Here is a 12,457-nt window from a genome sequence, read left to right as displayed (position 1 = left end):
TTACTGAAAATGGTTTCTCCACGACCTCGACCACATCCGGCACGATGCCACTGCCAAGCAGTGACAGCCTCCCTTTTCTGGGGGCACGTGTCCCCGGCGGAGCCTTGGGTGCTGCGCTCCTGGAGCTCCACGGGGGGAGCTGGCGGAGGTGGAAGCAGGCCGCATGCTGCTCCCGCAAAACTCGCCCGGAGAGCCAGGCGTTTCTTTCGGTTGGTTACAAACTAACAATCAGGCCGGTGCCCAAACTCTGTGGGAGAAGCAGCTCCCGGAGGTTGCTTTTCGCTCATTTGCCCACGTCGGGCGGCAGTTTCGCTGAGCGCGGACGGCGCCCCCCTAGCACCCCCAGCCCCTCTCAGGTCTCGCGCTCCGCTGTCCCCCCCTCCCCCCGCCAAAACCAAGGGCGGCCCCGGGCGGTCGCCACCTGTTCCGGCGGGACCCGCCGAGCGCTCCCCCGCGCCCGGGCTCCCTTCCTTCCCGGCTTTCCCTTTCCCGTTCGGCTCGGCACCCTGCTTTCCTTCTCCCCCGCCCGACTGGGAACTTTTCTCTCCGCCTGAGCCCCCAAAGACGTAGCCTTCCCGCAGCACACCCTCCAGCGAGCCCAGGAAGGCGCCCCGCGCCCTCCGCCCTGGCCTGGGGCTGGGAGGGCGGGGAGTCGGGCGCACGCGCACCCCACTCCCACGCCCCTCCCCTCGGGCGCGCAGCTCCCCCGGCAGCGCCTCCCCTTGAGGGAAGGGAGCCGAGGGGGCTCCCTGCGCCGCGCCGCAGACCTGCTCCGGCTGCGCGCCGCGCCGCTCTCCTCGCCGGGTGGCAGCAGCGGCCGCGGCTTCCCGGGCCGCAACTCGCAGGCGCGGCGGCGAGCGGAGCCCAGGAGGCGAGCGCGCCCCAAACCCGCGCCCAGCACCCCAACCTGTTCCCCACGCCGCCGGGCCGCACAGCTCCGGGACTGGGCGCCAAGCATGGCTTTCCTCCTGGCGCTGGTGCTCGCGTCCTCGCTCTACCTGCAGGCGGCCTCCGAGTTCGACGGGAGGTGAGTTGGGGCCCGGGGCGCGCTCTCCCCCTCTCTGGAGAGCTGCCTCCAGCTCCCTGCTCTGGAGTCCCCGCTGCCAGTGGCTCTCGCGGTCAAAGAGCTGTGTCCCCAGCCCAGAAGTTGCGCCCTGCACGGCGGGGAGAGTCTTCGAGCCTCCTGGAGCGGCTGCGTGCGCCCTGGGTAGGACATCCAGGTCCTAGATCGTGACTCCCTGGTCCCCAAGCTCTGGATGAGACTGGGGCCCGTGGGGCTGGGGGCCCCTGAATGAAGGTGGTGCGCGGGACTTCCCTGGGTGGGGAAACGAGATGGCTCTTCCGTGGGGAAATTGCCCACTTCTCTGACTCACTGCGACCAACTGGGTATATGGCAGGGTAGAACTGCGCCTGTGGGTTTGCGAGGCTGCAAATCTCTGACGAAGCTTCTTGTGGCTTCGAACTGCTGGCCTTGCGGTGAAAGCCTAAGGGGTTTAACCCACTGCACCACTTACTGGAGCGAAATTCTGGCTCCACGCAGTCAGAGTGATCACACAGGAGATGGGGGTCGGGAAGTGCATGGGCCACAAACCGGGACCTGTTTGTCTCCCCACTTTTTTCTATTTTTGGAGGAGGAGGGTTTAATTTAAGGGGAGGGGCGCTGTGTGTGTGTGTGTGTGTGTGTGTGTGTGTGTGTGTGTGTGTGTGTGGAGTGCCCGCACACTGCCTCTCAGACCCGGGCCAACCTGCCTGCTGCGTGCTCTGACAGGCTCCAACCACCCTGGCCCGTCTCTGCTGTCACTCAACTGAGCCTCTGGCTGCCGCCACCGCCGCCACACCCCCGCCCCCCTGGATGCCCGCTCGGGCGTGTGTGTGTGTGTGTGTGTGTAATGACTGTACATGTGTGTGCTGGTAGGGTGCGCGCAACTACAGACTGGACTGTCCCGAATGCAGATGGCAGACGCTCTTGCAGAAACCTAGGCAGGCACTGCCTGGAGGGCTTTGAACCCGGGTCATCAGGCCTCTCAGTCACTCTTTGGCAGAGACTCCGCCCTCCATCCCACCAGGGGCCTCTCTGCACCGCCCCAAAGACCCGCACCTGTTTAACCTGTAATCTCGGAACGAATCAATGCCACGATAGATTGACCGTATTGTACCTGGAAGAGTGGAGGCACTGGAGCGCTGAGACGCAACAGCACAGCTGCTGGTTCACCACCTGGCGGGAGGAAATGAAAGCTGGGGGGTTATTTTGTATTTTGTGCTTCGGGGGTTAGGGCAAGGTAAAGGGAAGGGCGCTTGAAAAGGTCAGGAGAATTTTCAAAACGTGGCTGGCAGCCAGAGGCAAGATCTTTTCAGTAAAAAATTTTTTTTTAAATCAAAGCAGTCTTTAATTAAAAAATTAAAGTGGTCCTTTGTCTAGGCACACAGCGATGTGTTATGCATGTCTCACACACATGTTCCCAACAGGAAATGAATGTACACGCGAAGTTTTTGAACCCCTGAAGCAGCTAATCCAAAACAGCCCACTGAAATGCCAGTCCTTCCTGCATGCTCCCCCAAATGTCATTTCGCAGTGACTGAACAAGGAACCCGTTTTCCAAGTCAAGTGTCAGAGCGGAATCTGGGGGGTGAATCAGGAGTCTAACTTTCTTTAGTCCTGATGTACAGTAGAGAAGAAAATGGAATAAAATCTTCCACGCAGGAGTGTTTCTGGGCACAGACACTTGAGGTGTCAGGTACACGCTCAACTGTCCTTCTTCTCATTTAGATTTCCATTTGGTGTGCTTTTGTTTTTCCTGGGGACTCTTTCTGTCAAACTCGTATACCAAGAAGAGTCCAGCTTCATTTGTTTCTGCTCCCCTCCCCCTTTGCCCTTCACATGAAACAGAAATGAATTGTTTTCTTCATTGACAAGTCCTGCATAATTTAACACGTGTCAGGTTCGGATCCATCATTCAAAAGTGACTACTCCTTCCCCTGGTAACAGGTGCTTGGCTTTGAGGAGTCTGTTTTATTTCAAGCTTCAGAAACCACCCTGGGGAGAGCAGCCTTCAGAATTCTTCATGTCAGCTGATGCTATTTACAGTTAAGAAAAAGTCCCCCACCCTCCTTTGTGTCGTGGATACTTGCGGATGTTGAACAGTCTGACATGTGTCATTAGAACATAACAGAACGATTTCCTTGAGGGTGCTTGATCGCTCAACTTTCTGCAGGCAGAAAGGAGTTAATAGAAAATTGCTGGATGCCATTTAAAAGGAAAAGCTAACAACAAGGAGAAGTTTACTTTTCCAATGTCAAGTGTGTCTTTATTTACCGTGAATCTTTTTGTTTGGTAGGTGGCCCAGGCAAATAGTGTCATCCATTGGCCTGTGCCGTTATGGAGGAAGGATTGATTGCTGCTGGGGCTGGGCTCGCCAGTCTTGGGGACAGTGTCAGCGTGAGTATCCCTGGGGCCTCAGCTACCTGTGAGGTGGGGCTTTCCACAGTCCTTCCACGCTTCCCTCCACACACCACGGGGCTTGTTACGGAGAAAGGCGTGGTGGCGTGGGTCTGCTTCGTGAGTCTTCAGGTATAGTCCCTGCCTCCTGAGTGCTTCCCTCATACAAGCCAGAAGCGCCAGCTTTGTTGTTCTCACAGCCCTCTCAGGTGCTCCTTTGAGCATTTGTGTTCAATGTTATCCCCCATCCCCCAACCCCCCACCCCTGGTTTCTTTATCAGGCTCACTCCTGCCTTTCTTCTAGGCTCGGAGATGAAGGTAAGATAATGAGTCTCGACAGTATTTACACTAAATAATTCCCTAACTGAATGAATAGCATTCATAAACGCCTCCCTGTGGCTTTGGTGTAAATTGGCCCATTTCTTGGTCTGTTTTTGAAATGAGGTTGTATCCACTGTGTTCTAAATGGACCACCCAGTAAAATCAAATAAAACCTTTGAGACACCACGATTCCTAAGTCCTGTAAGTAATCAGCATCCTGTGCTAGGAGCCAAGTCAGAATTCTGGTTTTACCTTCCCGGCATCACAAGCGCCTGTTTTATTGGCATTATTCAGAGCCCCATCACAGGAGTAAGTGAGAAGACTGGGGGTAGAGGGAGGAGTCTGGCTTAGAGAAAGATGCCTTGGCAGGGCGGGGTGTCAGGTAAATTTAAGTTCAGGGAGGTTCAGGATTCCCTCCGCTATTTTAATCTGTGAGAAGTTAACTCTGTGAAGGAGGGAGAGCGATGGTTGAGGATGGGAAATGAGGAGGACTGACACTTGCAGGCCACAGAGCTGACCCTTTGCCATTTGCCCATTACATCTCGTGGGAGTGGAATAGGCAAGATACTGTGCTCCCACCGGTTAGCCTACTGAGCATTGTGTTGACGGGATGATATCCGAAAAGAGAACAGATGTGCATGAGGTCGGGGGGGGGGCGGTGGTGGTGGGGCGGGGGGCAGCTTTTAGACTTCTGTCTAGTATACCAGGGTAGGGGAGAATTTGCAGAGCTGGTGGTCACAGGTGTGAGATGTTAAAGAGATAGGGGATTCCAATGACCAGGAGACCATTCTTTTGTATACACACATGAATCCACTAACCTCCCAAATAAAAATGAACTGCTTTGGTGGTAAGAATGGCAATAGCTTTCTTCTTGGCTGTCTTAATTTGTAGGGCACTTCCAAAGTGAGTTTTGAGGCGCTGTGAGGTAGACACAGCCCCTGAGCCCCACCTAAAGACTAGGGCTGTCTTAATTTGTAGGGCACTTCCAAAGTGAGTTTTGAGGCGCTGTGAGGCAGACACAGCCCCTGAGCCCCACCTAAAGACTAGGCTGTGCTGGCAGCGTGCCAGGAGCAGCACTGAGTGCATCTACGCAGAAGGCAGAGTGGCAGGCTCTCGGGAGAGGTGTAGGAGTATATATGCGCTCTGCCAGATGTGCTAAAGAATTTCAAGAGATAACACGGTGTATTCTTAGAGGTTCACCAACTGTGGAATTCCCCAGGAAAAGCTTCTAAGAGCTGCTTTATTTCTGTTTATTATGTAACTATGTTTTCTTTACTATGAATTGCTTGGCAATTCTGAATTTAACTTAGTGAAAGACCTTTCAAATAGAGTGGCCTTACAACATTTAGTGCTTCAAGCTACTTCTTAGAATTTCTCTTTCTTTCTTAGAAGATAAGGGGACCCTGTGTTATTATTTTTTTATACCTTAGTTTTGTTCTAAAAGAATGTGTGTTAGTCCAGGTTGACTAGAGAGACAAATTCATAGACGCTTATATATGTATAAGAAAAGCATTATATCAAAGAGTAATTTTATATTAAGAAAACATCCCAGCCCAGTCCAAATCAAGTCCATAAGTCCGACACTAGCCCATATGTCTAGAACCAGTCTATAAATTTCTCTTCAGACTCATGCAACACATACAATGATGCCAAATGCAGGAAGATCTCAGACCAGTGAGTGGAAAGTCTTGTGGATCCAGTGGTGGTAGAAGCATCTCCCTACTCGTGTGGGTCTCCAAGTGGTTCCTTCAGCTCCAGGGCTCTGGCTCTATCAACATAACTCCTTGTAATTTGTCATCAGGAAGTATCTTACAGCAAGTGTGTGTATCAACTTTAAGGAGGAAGACAGGAGTTCCCAGAACCCTCAGGAGAAGGCCACGGCCACACAGAGGCATGATTGGCTATGACCTGATTGACAGGGTAAACTCCACCCCTATAACCTATTCAACAAGTTGACATGACATTTGTAGCTACCACAAATGCAACATGGTTATGTGGCGTGTTTGATAGCATGGGCCTTTTCTTTACTCTTCCTCAAGAATCTGAGGAAATGGCCACATAATATGAATTAATTTTTGAGCTAATAAATATAAAGATGTGTAAGACGATACTATAGAAGACCGTTTATTTTAACGTAGGCTTGGCAAAAGCTTGAAGCACTGAGAGGCAGCGTGATGAAAGAGACTCTAGACTGGAACAAAAGTAACCAAACCAAACTGACTGCGACTGAGTCAATTCTGACTCCTAGTGACCTAGATATTGTTTTTGAGACTATAAATCATTATGAGAAGAGACAGCCTCTTCTTTCACCCTCAGAGTGGTTAGTGGGTTTGAACTTTTGACCCTCTGATATCCAGCCCAACACCTAATCCACAGTGTTTCTAGGACTTCAATGTTTTAATTTCAGTTTTGCCTTTTAGTTGCTGGGTGACCTCGGGATAGTCACTCAGTCTCTCTGTGCTGTGTGTCCTCATATCTAAATTGGACATTCAATGGTATTTACCTCATGCCAATATGCAGCTCAAAAAATTACTAGTTGTAAAGCACTTAAAATTTGTAGCATGGAATAAACTCAACATATATGTGTCTGATGAAATTCAAGAAATAGAAATGCATTCGCTTGAGCTATTGTTGCTTGAACTATATCTATGCCTGCCCAGTGGCTTCTTGGTCATTAGACTGGCTGTGTGTCTTATTTTGACATTTCTATTGCATAAATTCAAAAGAGTTTCAAGATTTTCTGCGTGGCATAGAAATACAACCCCTGTTTGCTAAAAAGGGGTGAACGGTTCTTTGCCAATGATATTGAAGATGGGAAGGTGGCACGTTTTATTTCAAAGATTGACATTTCCTTCTCTTGTGCTTGGCTTCCCTCCTTCCCCCCATCTCCCTTTGCCAGAATCTCTGATGCCCAAAATGTATCTTGTCATTTCAGAGCTCTGCCTGCCTTTGTTTTGGTATAAACAGGTAGAGGAATGTAGGGGCCAGAGGTCAGCTCAGAACAGCACCAACAGGAGGCTAGTGAGGACAGATGGAAAATCTCTTGACAACAACTGACAGTTTTCTACAGAGAGCCTGGATGAAATGAAAATCTTGGTTTCTGCGAAAGTGCATCGTTATCTTTAACACCCACATCTCCTTAAGGAGCATCAGCAAACATTCCAAAGCTTCTAGGATATTGAATGGGCCAATTTTTGTTCTTCTTTTTCTTCCTGACCCTTATATAAGCTCAGCGTGTTTCTCCCAAGAAGCATTCTCCCCTCTGGATTGAAGGAGCTGTAGAATTTTCCCTGAATCAGCACAACAAAGCATAGAACCCGATAGAGCCGCCTACATGGAACCAGATGTATCCACGATAAAGGGTGTGTGTGAGCGCATGCGTGCGCGTGCGCACACAGAAATGGGGGAATAGGTATCCAGCTTATGCTGTTTATCAGACTCTACTCTTTTTGTCCACTCCTGACTCAACTTTAATTCAAGAGTTACTGTCTCAGAACCCCGCAGGGTGGGTCTGCCCTGCCCCAAAGGTTGTGAGTCAGAACCAACGCACTGCCAATGAGAACTGCCCCAGAGTTTACGTCTTAGGGCAGCCATCTGGTGAATGGTTTGTTTCCTTTGTGTGAGCATTTATACGACGACGTTGTGACTCTGTCCTTGCGAGTCAAATATCCTTGTCTCTGTAACATTTTGCATTCCATTTTCACTCGCTCTTTCCCTTTTCTGGGCTTGTCTGGAGAGGTGGGCTAACCTCACAGGGTGCTAGAGATGCTCACAGGAGCCCTGGTGGTGTAATGGTTCCGCGTAGGGCAGCAGTTAGAAACCACCAGAAACTCCTCAGGAGAGACATTGGGTTTTCTACTCCCATGACCAGTTGCAGTCTCTGAAACCCAGAGGGGTCCCGATGCGTCAACATTGACTCAATGGCAGTGATTGATGGCAGGGAGGTTGGGGATTTTGGAGAGCTGCCAAAGCAGCCTCATGGCACAGTGGGTTATGCTTTAGACTGCCAACCAGAGGCCCGTATTTCCAGCCCACCAGCTGCTTCTCCACAGGAGAAAGACACGGCCGTGTGCTTCCGTAAGGCTTGCCTAGGAAGCCTGCTGGGGCAGTTGTGTGGGGACGATAGGCGTTGGAATCCACTTGAAGGCAGCGGCTCTGGTTTAATTAATTCAGAGTGGTCAAATTTCCTGTACTGGATCATTCTGTCTAGCCTAATGCCCCAGCCAGGCAGGAGACTGCCTGTCCTCCCCTCTGGAACCGAGGAAGGATCAGCGGAGCTCTCCACCCAAACAGGCATAGGAGTGCCCCTGCTTCCTGTCTGCACCCCCTCTGCCCCAACATTGCTGCCCGCTGGGAAGGCAGCCTGCTCCAGAAACAGGCAGCCCTTGTTTTCAGAATTCGGTTGTAAGTCTGGCTTTTGAAAAGTAGGCTTTGATTCTTGTGTGTGTGTGTGTTCTTGATTCATAAATGGATTTCTGGCATATTGGAAATTCAGTATCTGATTTCCTGGGTGTCTTGGGCTTGACCTTGATTGGCTCATGCTGTGACTCTTTACCAAAAGATAAAATTGACTGATTACATTCCCTCACCATTGGTGAGGCATTCATAGTACACAACTGCTTCGTCACTCAGGGAGCAGTGCAAAATATTTCTGTTGCTTGACCTTTCTATACTGTAACTTTTTCCTCACCTCGATGCACATTTCTTTTTAATTATATTAACGTAGTCCTCTACCCCTACCAAAGGGAGACCTCTGCAATTAATATGCCCCAGTGTTTGTGTGATTTGTTTATAACAAGTTGTGTGTGCTAGAGAAACAAATCCTAACAAAGAACACTGGATGACTCTGGGAGACCCGGGTTCAAGTCCTGACATTGGCATTAGATTAGTTCTCTAACATTTGTCAGCTGCAAAGGTTGTGTGTGTGTGTGTGTTTGATTTTACAAGCTGATTTCTAAAGTGCATTCCCATTTTAAACCCCGTCTGATAATTTCCTTAATGCGGGAAAGCACATATAGGATGTAGACACTCTGTCTATTGACTTGGAGATTTGTCTGCACGTGTGGCTTGTGAGAATACCGTTGCTGCTGAAAGTGTTTCATGGAGCTGTGAAGAAAAATTCAAAAGACAACTTGTTTCAATACGTTTCAACAAAATAATTAGTTTTCTGGGTGTTTGGGCTGTCAGCGAGCAATTTGTGGTTTCTGAAGGAAATTGTGTGAATTGGGATCGTTTTGCAGCGCTTATCCTTTGACCAGGGAAAATGTAGACACGTTGCCATGTTTCTGTTGGAGTTTTTAGCGTGGTATGAAGCCAAGTGTAAGGGCTTGGCTTGGCTGTGTTGCTTCTCCACCTCCTTTCCTTCTGTCTTCTCTTTGAAGTTAAGAAAGGGTGAACAGCTGCTTGGTAAAGTGGCAATTTCTTCTCAGCTTTAGATCAACTCCTAGGTTAGTGCAACATAGCAACTGTGAAATAGTCACCCAGTTTGCAGCATTTTGGAGTTATTAAATAAGACAATGAAAGAAATCTTGGTTGGATAATGCATCTGACTAGTTAATGATTGTGCGCCACTGGAAAGAATGCGTCAAACAGATATATTTTTGTTTCTTTCTGCATTTCACCTGCAAAGACTCCTAGTTTAAGGAGATAACATTTTCTTTTGCTGTATAGTAAATGAAACTAACTTAATATCATGTCTTGTTTCTTATTCAGAAAGCTCCATTTTCAGCCTTTCTTTAGAATAACCAAGAGTCAATTGAAGATATTGGGGTTTGACTTGAAGGTCATACAGAGTGGTCTTCTTAATAAAGAGGTGCTTCTTTGTGGATGTCATTACACTTTTGGTTAAACACAACTGACATCCTCTATTGAACATGAATCCAGTTTTATACATACATGACTTTTAATACCCACAAAACCATTTACAACTGAGGAATAGTTGGCAATGATGGAGGGGGTTGTGCAGTCCAAAGTTCTGGGGTCACTTGGTGGAACTGGGCATGCTCCACTTTCTTAATGTTTATTACCTTCTTCTGCTAATTTTGGGGTGAGGTGTAGAATTTGCTTCTCTGTTGGGAGGTTCAGAATAAAAAGGAGGCAGTGGATAATCTTACCGTATAACACTTTTTAACACTAAACCTGAATTCCCAAATCTGTTTTAGGAAGTAGAGTTTTTGCATGAGATTATTCAACCACCACTTTGCTTGAAAAGGTTACTTAAGAACATCACGTACTTTGAGTAACTTCAAGCAGTCTTGGAATGCAGATTTCAAACTAAAATGAATGTTGAAGAAGTTTGACCTTTTAAAACAGGTAGTTATGAGCATGTGGTGTCTTCAAAGTTAAATTTCAAAGAAATGACTTTTAGTTCTCTCCATCTTTCCCCTCATTAGGGCTGCTCTTTATAGAATACTGTTCAGATCTACTGATTCCTTAGATCCCCCACCCCATAAACTTAATCCAGGCAGGTCTTAGAAATCCTACTGCTTCGCAAACTGAGGGGTCAGGCCAAATGAAAGAAAGCACTTTTGTATCTGCAAATTCAGCTGATAAACGTCCCCTCAGATTTGTGCCTCTGTGATCTGGTGCTTTAAAGCGTGTACACACACACACACACACACACACACACACACACACACACACACACAGTGTTTGGTCCCATAGGCCTTGGCCTTTTTTTCTACTATTTTTCTCTAGTGGTTTTTATTGTAGAGTTCATGTTGCATACCTGTGGAATCAGTAGCATCAATGACACGTTTGTAAAGTGATAATCCTGTCGTGTTCAGTGATTCCATCCAGGTCAGGGCGAGCAAGGGGAGATACTCATCCCTGGGACAGGTGATCATTACTGGGCAGGTGAAGGCGAAGGAGAGAAGGCTCTGATGACCCAACTCTCACCACGCCCACCTTCTCTCCCACAAAGACTCTCTGCCCCAATCTCACCATCAAGCTCTTGACAGTGCTTGTTTGGGAAGGTAATACATGATATATTGCTTTGGAACACCACTGGTGTAGCATAGGCTGAATGTGACTTTGCATCCCCTGGACCTGGAATCTACAAATTAAGTATAATATGTACACAAAGTCAGTTAAAAAAATCTTTTCAAGGTCTAGAGCAGGGGCCCTCAAACTACGGCCGTGGGACACATGCGGCCCGCAGAGGACATTTATCCGGACCACCAGGTGTGTTTGTCCCGTTTGTGTCTTTACTTCAAAATAAGATATGGGCAGTGTGCCTAGGAATTTGTTCATAGTTTCTTTTTTCTTTTAAACTATAGTCTGGATGGACCTCCAACGGTCGTAGGGTGAGTGAACTGGCCCCCTGTTTAAAAGTTTGAGGACGCCTGGTCTAGAGTTTTGTTATAGAATATAGGAGTTTTCCACTTTAATGTACTAAAGATTCCTATCACCCTTTTTGATTTCATCCCAATCTCTACTAGTGCACATTTAAACAGATAATAATGTTTTCAATAGAATTCCTAATAACATTACTAATAAAGCCAGGAAAAGGAGTATGCAGTAGCCCAGTTATAATTAAAATATGAAGACATGTAGTATAATACTGACAGGCATCTGTGTGTTTGCAAAATATTACTCTGCTGGTGCTATGAAGAATGTTAAGGTGGTATAGCTGGTCATGCACTGGGCTGCTACCCGCAGAGTCAGCAGTTTGAACCCACCAGCTACTCCAAAAGAGTGAAAATGAGACTCTATTCCCGGAAAGACTTACGGCCTTGGAAACTAGCGAGGAATTTCACTGTGAGTTGGAAGAGATTTGATGGCCATGAATGGATGGCTAGCAATACTTTTAGTTTAAATTGATCTGATGAAACACTATAAAGTCAAGTATTTATTTGGAATGCTAATGGAAGAAAGAGGAGGCCTGTTGGCTAGTGAGTTACGCCTTAGACTGCTAACCAGAAAGTCAGTGATTCAAAGCCCCGAGCTGTTGTGAGGGAGGAAGATGAGGCTTTTTTCCTCCCAGGAAGATTGACAACCTATAGGGGCGCTATGAATCAGAATCCATGTAATCACAGCAAGTGAGAGAGTGAGTGAGTAGTGAGTGAGGAGTGAGTGAGTGAGGAGTGAGTGAGAAGTGAGTGAGTGAGACAGTGAGTGAGTGAGACAGTGAGTGAGGAGTGAGTGAGAAGTGAGTGAGAAGTGAGTGAGTGAGACAGTGAGTGAGGGAGGGAGACAGTGAGGGAGACAGTGAGGGAGACAGTGAGTGAGTGAGTGAGTGAGGAGTGAGTGAGTGATTAAGTGAGTGAGGAGTGAGTGAGTAGTGAGTGAGAGAGTGAGTGAGTGAGGAGTGAGTGAGGAGTGAGTGAGGAGTGAGTGAGGAGTGAGTGAGTGAGAGAGTGAGTGAGTGAGTGAGTGAGTGAGTGAGGAGTGAGTGAGTAGTGAGTGAGAGAGTGAGGAGTGAGTGAGGAGTGAGTGAGGAGTGAGTGAGGAGTGAGTGAGTGAGAGAGTGAGTGAGTGAGTAAGTGAGACAGTGAGTGAGTGAGTGAGAGAGTGAGTGAGTGAGGAGTGAGTGAGGAGTGAGTGAGTAGTGAGTGAGAGAGTGAGTGAGTGAGGAGTGAGTGAGGAGTGAGTGAGGAGTGAGTGAGAGAGTGAGTGAGTGAGTGAGTGAGACAGTGAGTGAGAAGTGAGTGAGTTGAGTGAGTGAGTTGAGTGAGTGGAAAGAAAAGAGAGAGAGCTGAA

The 12,457-nt window shown here is 48.1% G+C and overlaps 1 protein-coding gene across 4 annotated transcripts in view; it reads left to right on the top strand.

Annotated features, from left to right (window-relative positions):
- Window positions 1–749: 749 nt before the first annotated feature.
- NPNT (nephronectin) overlaps window positions 750–12,457 on the top strand; it is a 76,102-nt gene continuing 64,394 nt past the window's right edge. For 3 of the 4 annotated variants that reach the window (XM_075543962.1, XM_075543963.1, XM_075543960.1), the window contains exons 1-2: window positions 750–1,027; window positions 3,336–3,436. In XM_075543962.1, coding sequence (XP_075400077.1) covers window positions 957–1,027; window positions 3,336–3,436 — 172 coding nt within the window. In that variant the 5' untranslated portion in view covers window positions 750–956. The remainder of the gene's footprint in view (window positions 1,028–3,335; window positions 3,437–12,457) is intronic. The other variant, XM_075543964.1, reaches the window with a different exon arrangement.

The sequence above is a fragment of the Tenrec ecaudatus genome, chromosome 3 (genome assembly GCF_050624435.1).
Source record: "Tenrec ecaudatus isolate mTenEca1 chromosome 3, mTenEca1.hap1, whole genome shotgun sequence".
NCBI lineage: Eukaryota > Metazoa > Chordata > Mammalia > Afrosoricida > Tenrecidae > Tenrec > Tenrec ecaudatus.
This window is presented reverse-complemented; position numbering and strand designations above follow the sequence as displayed.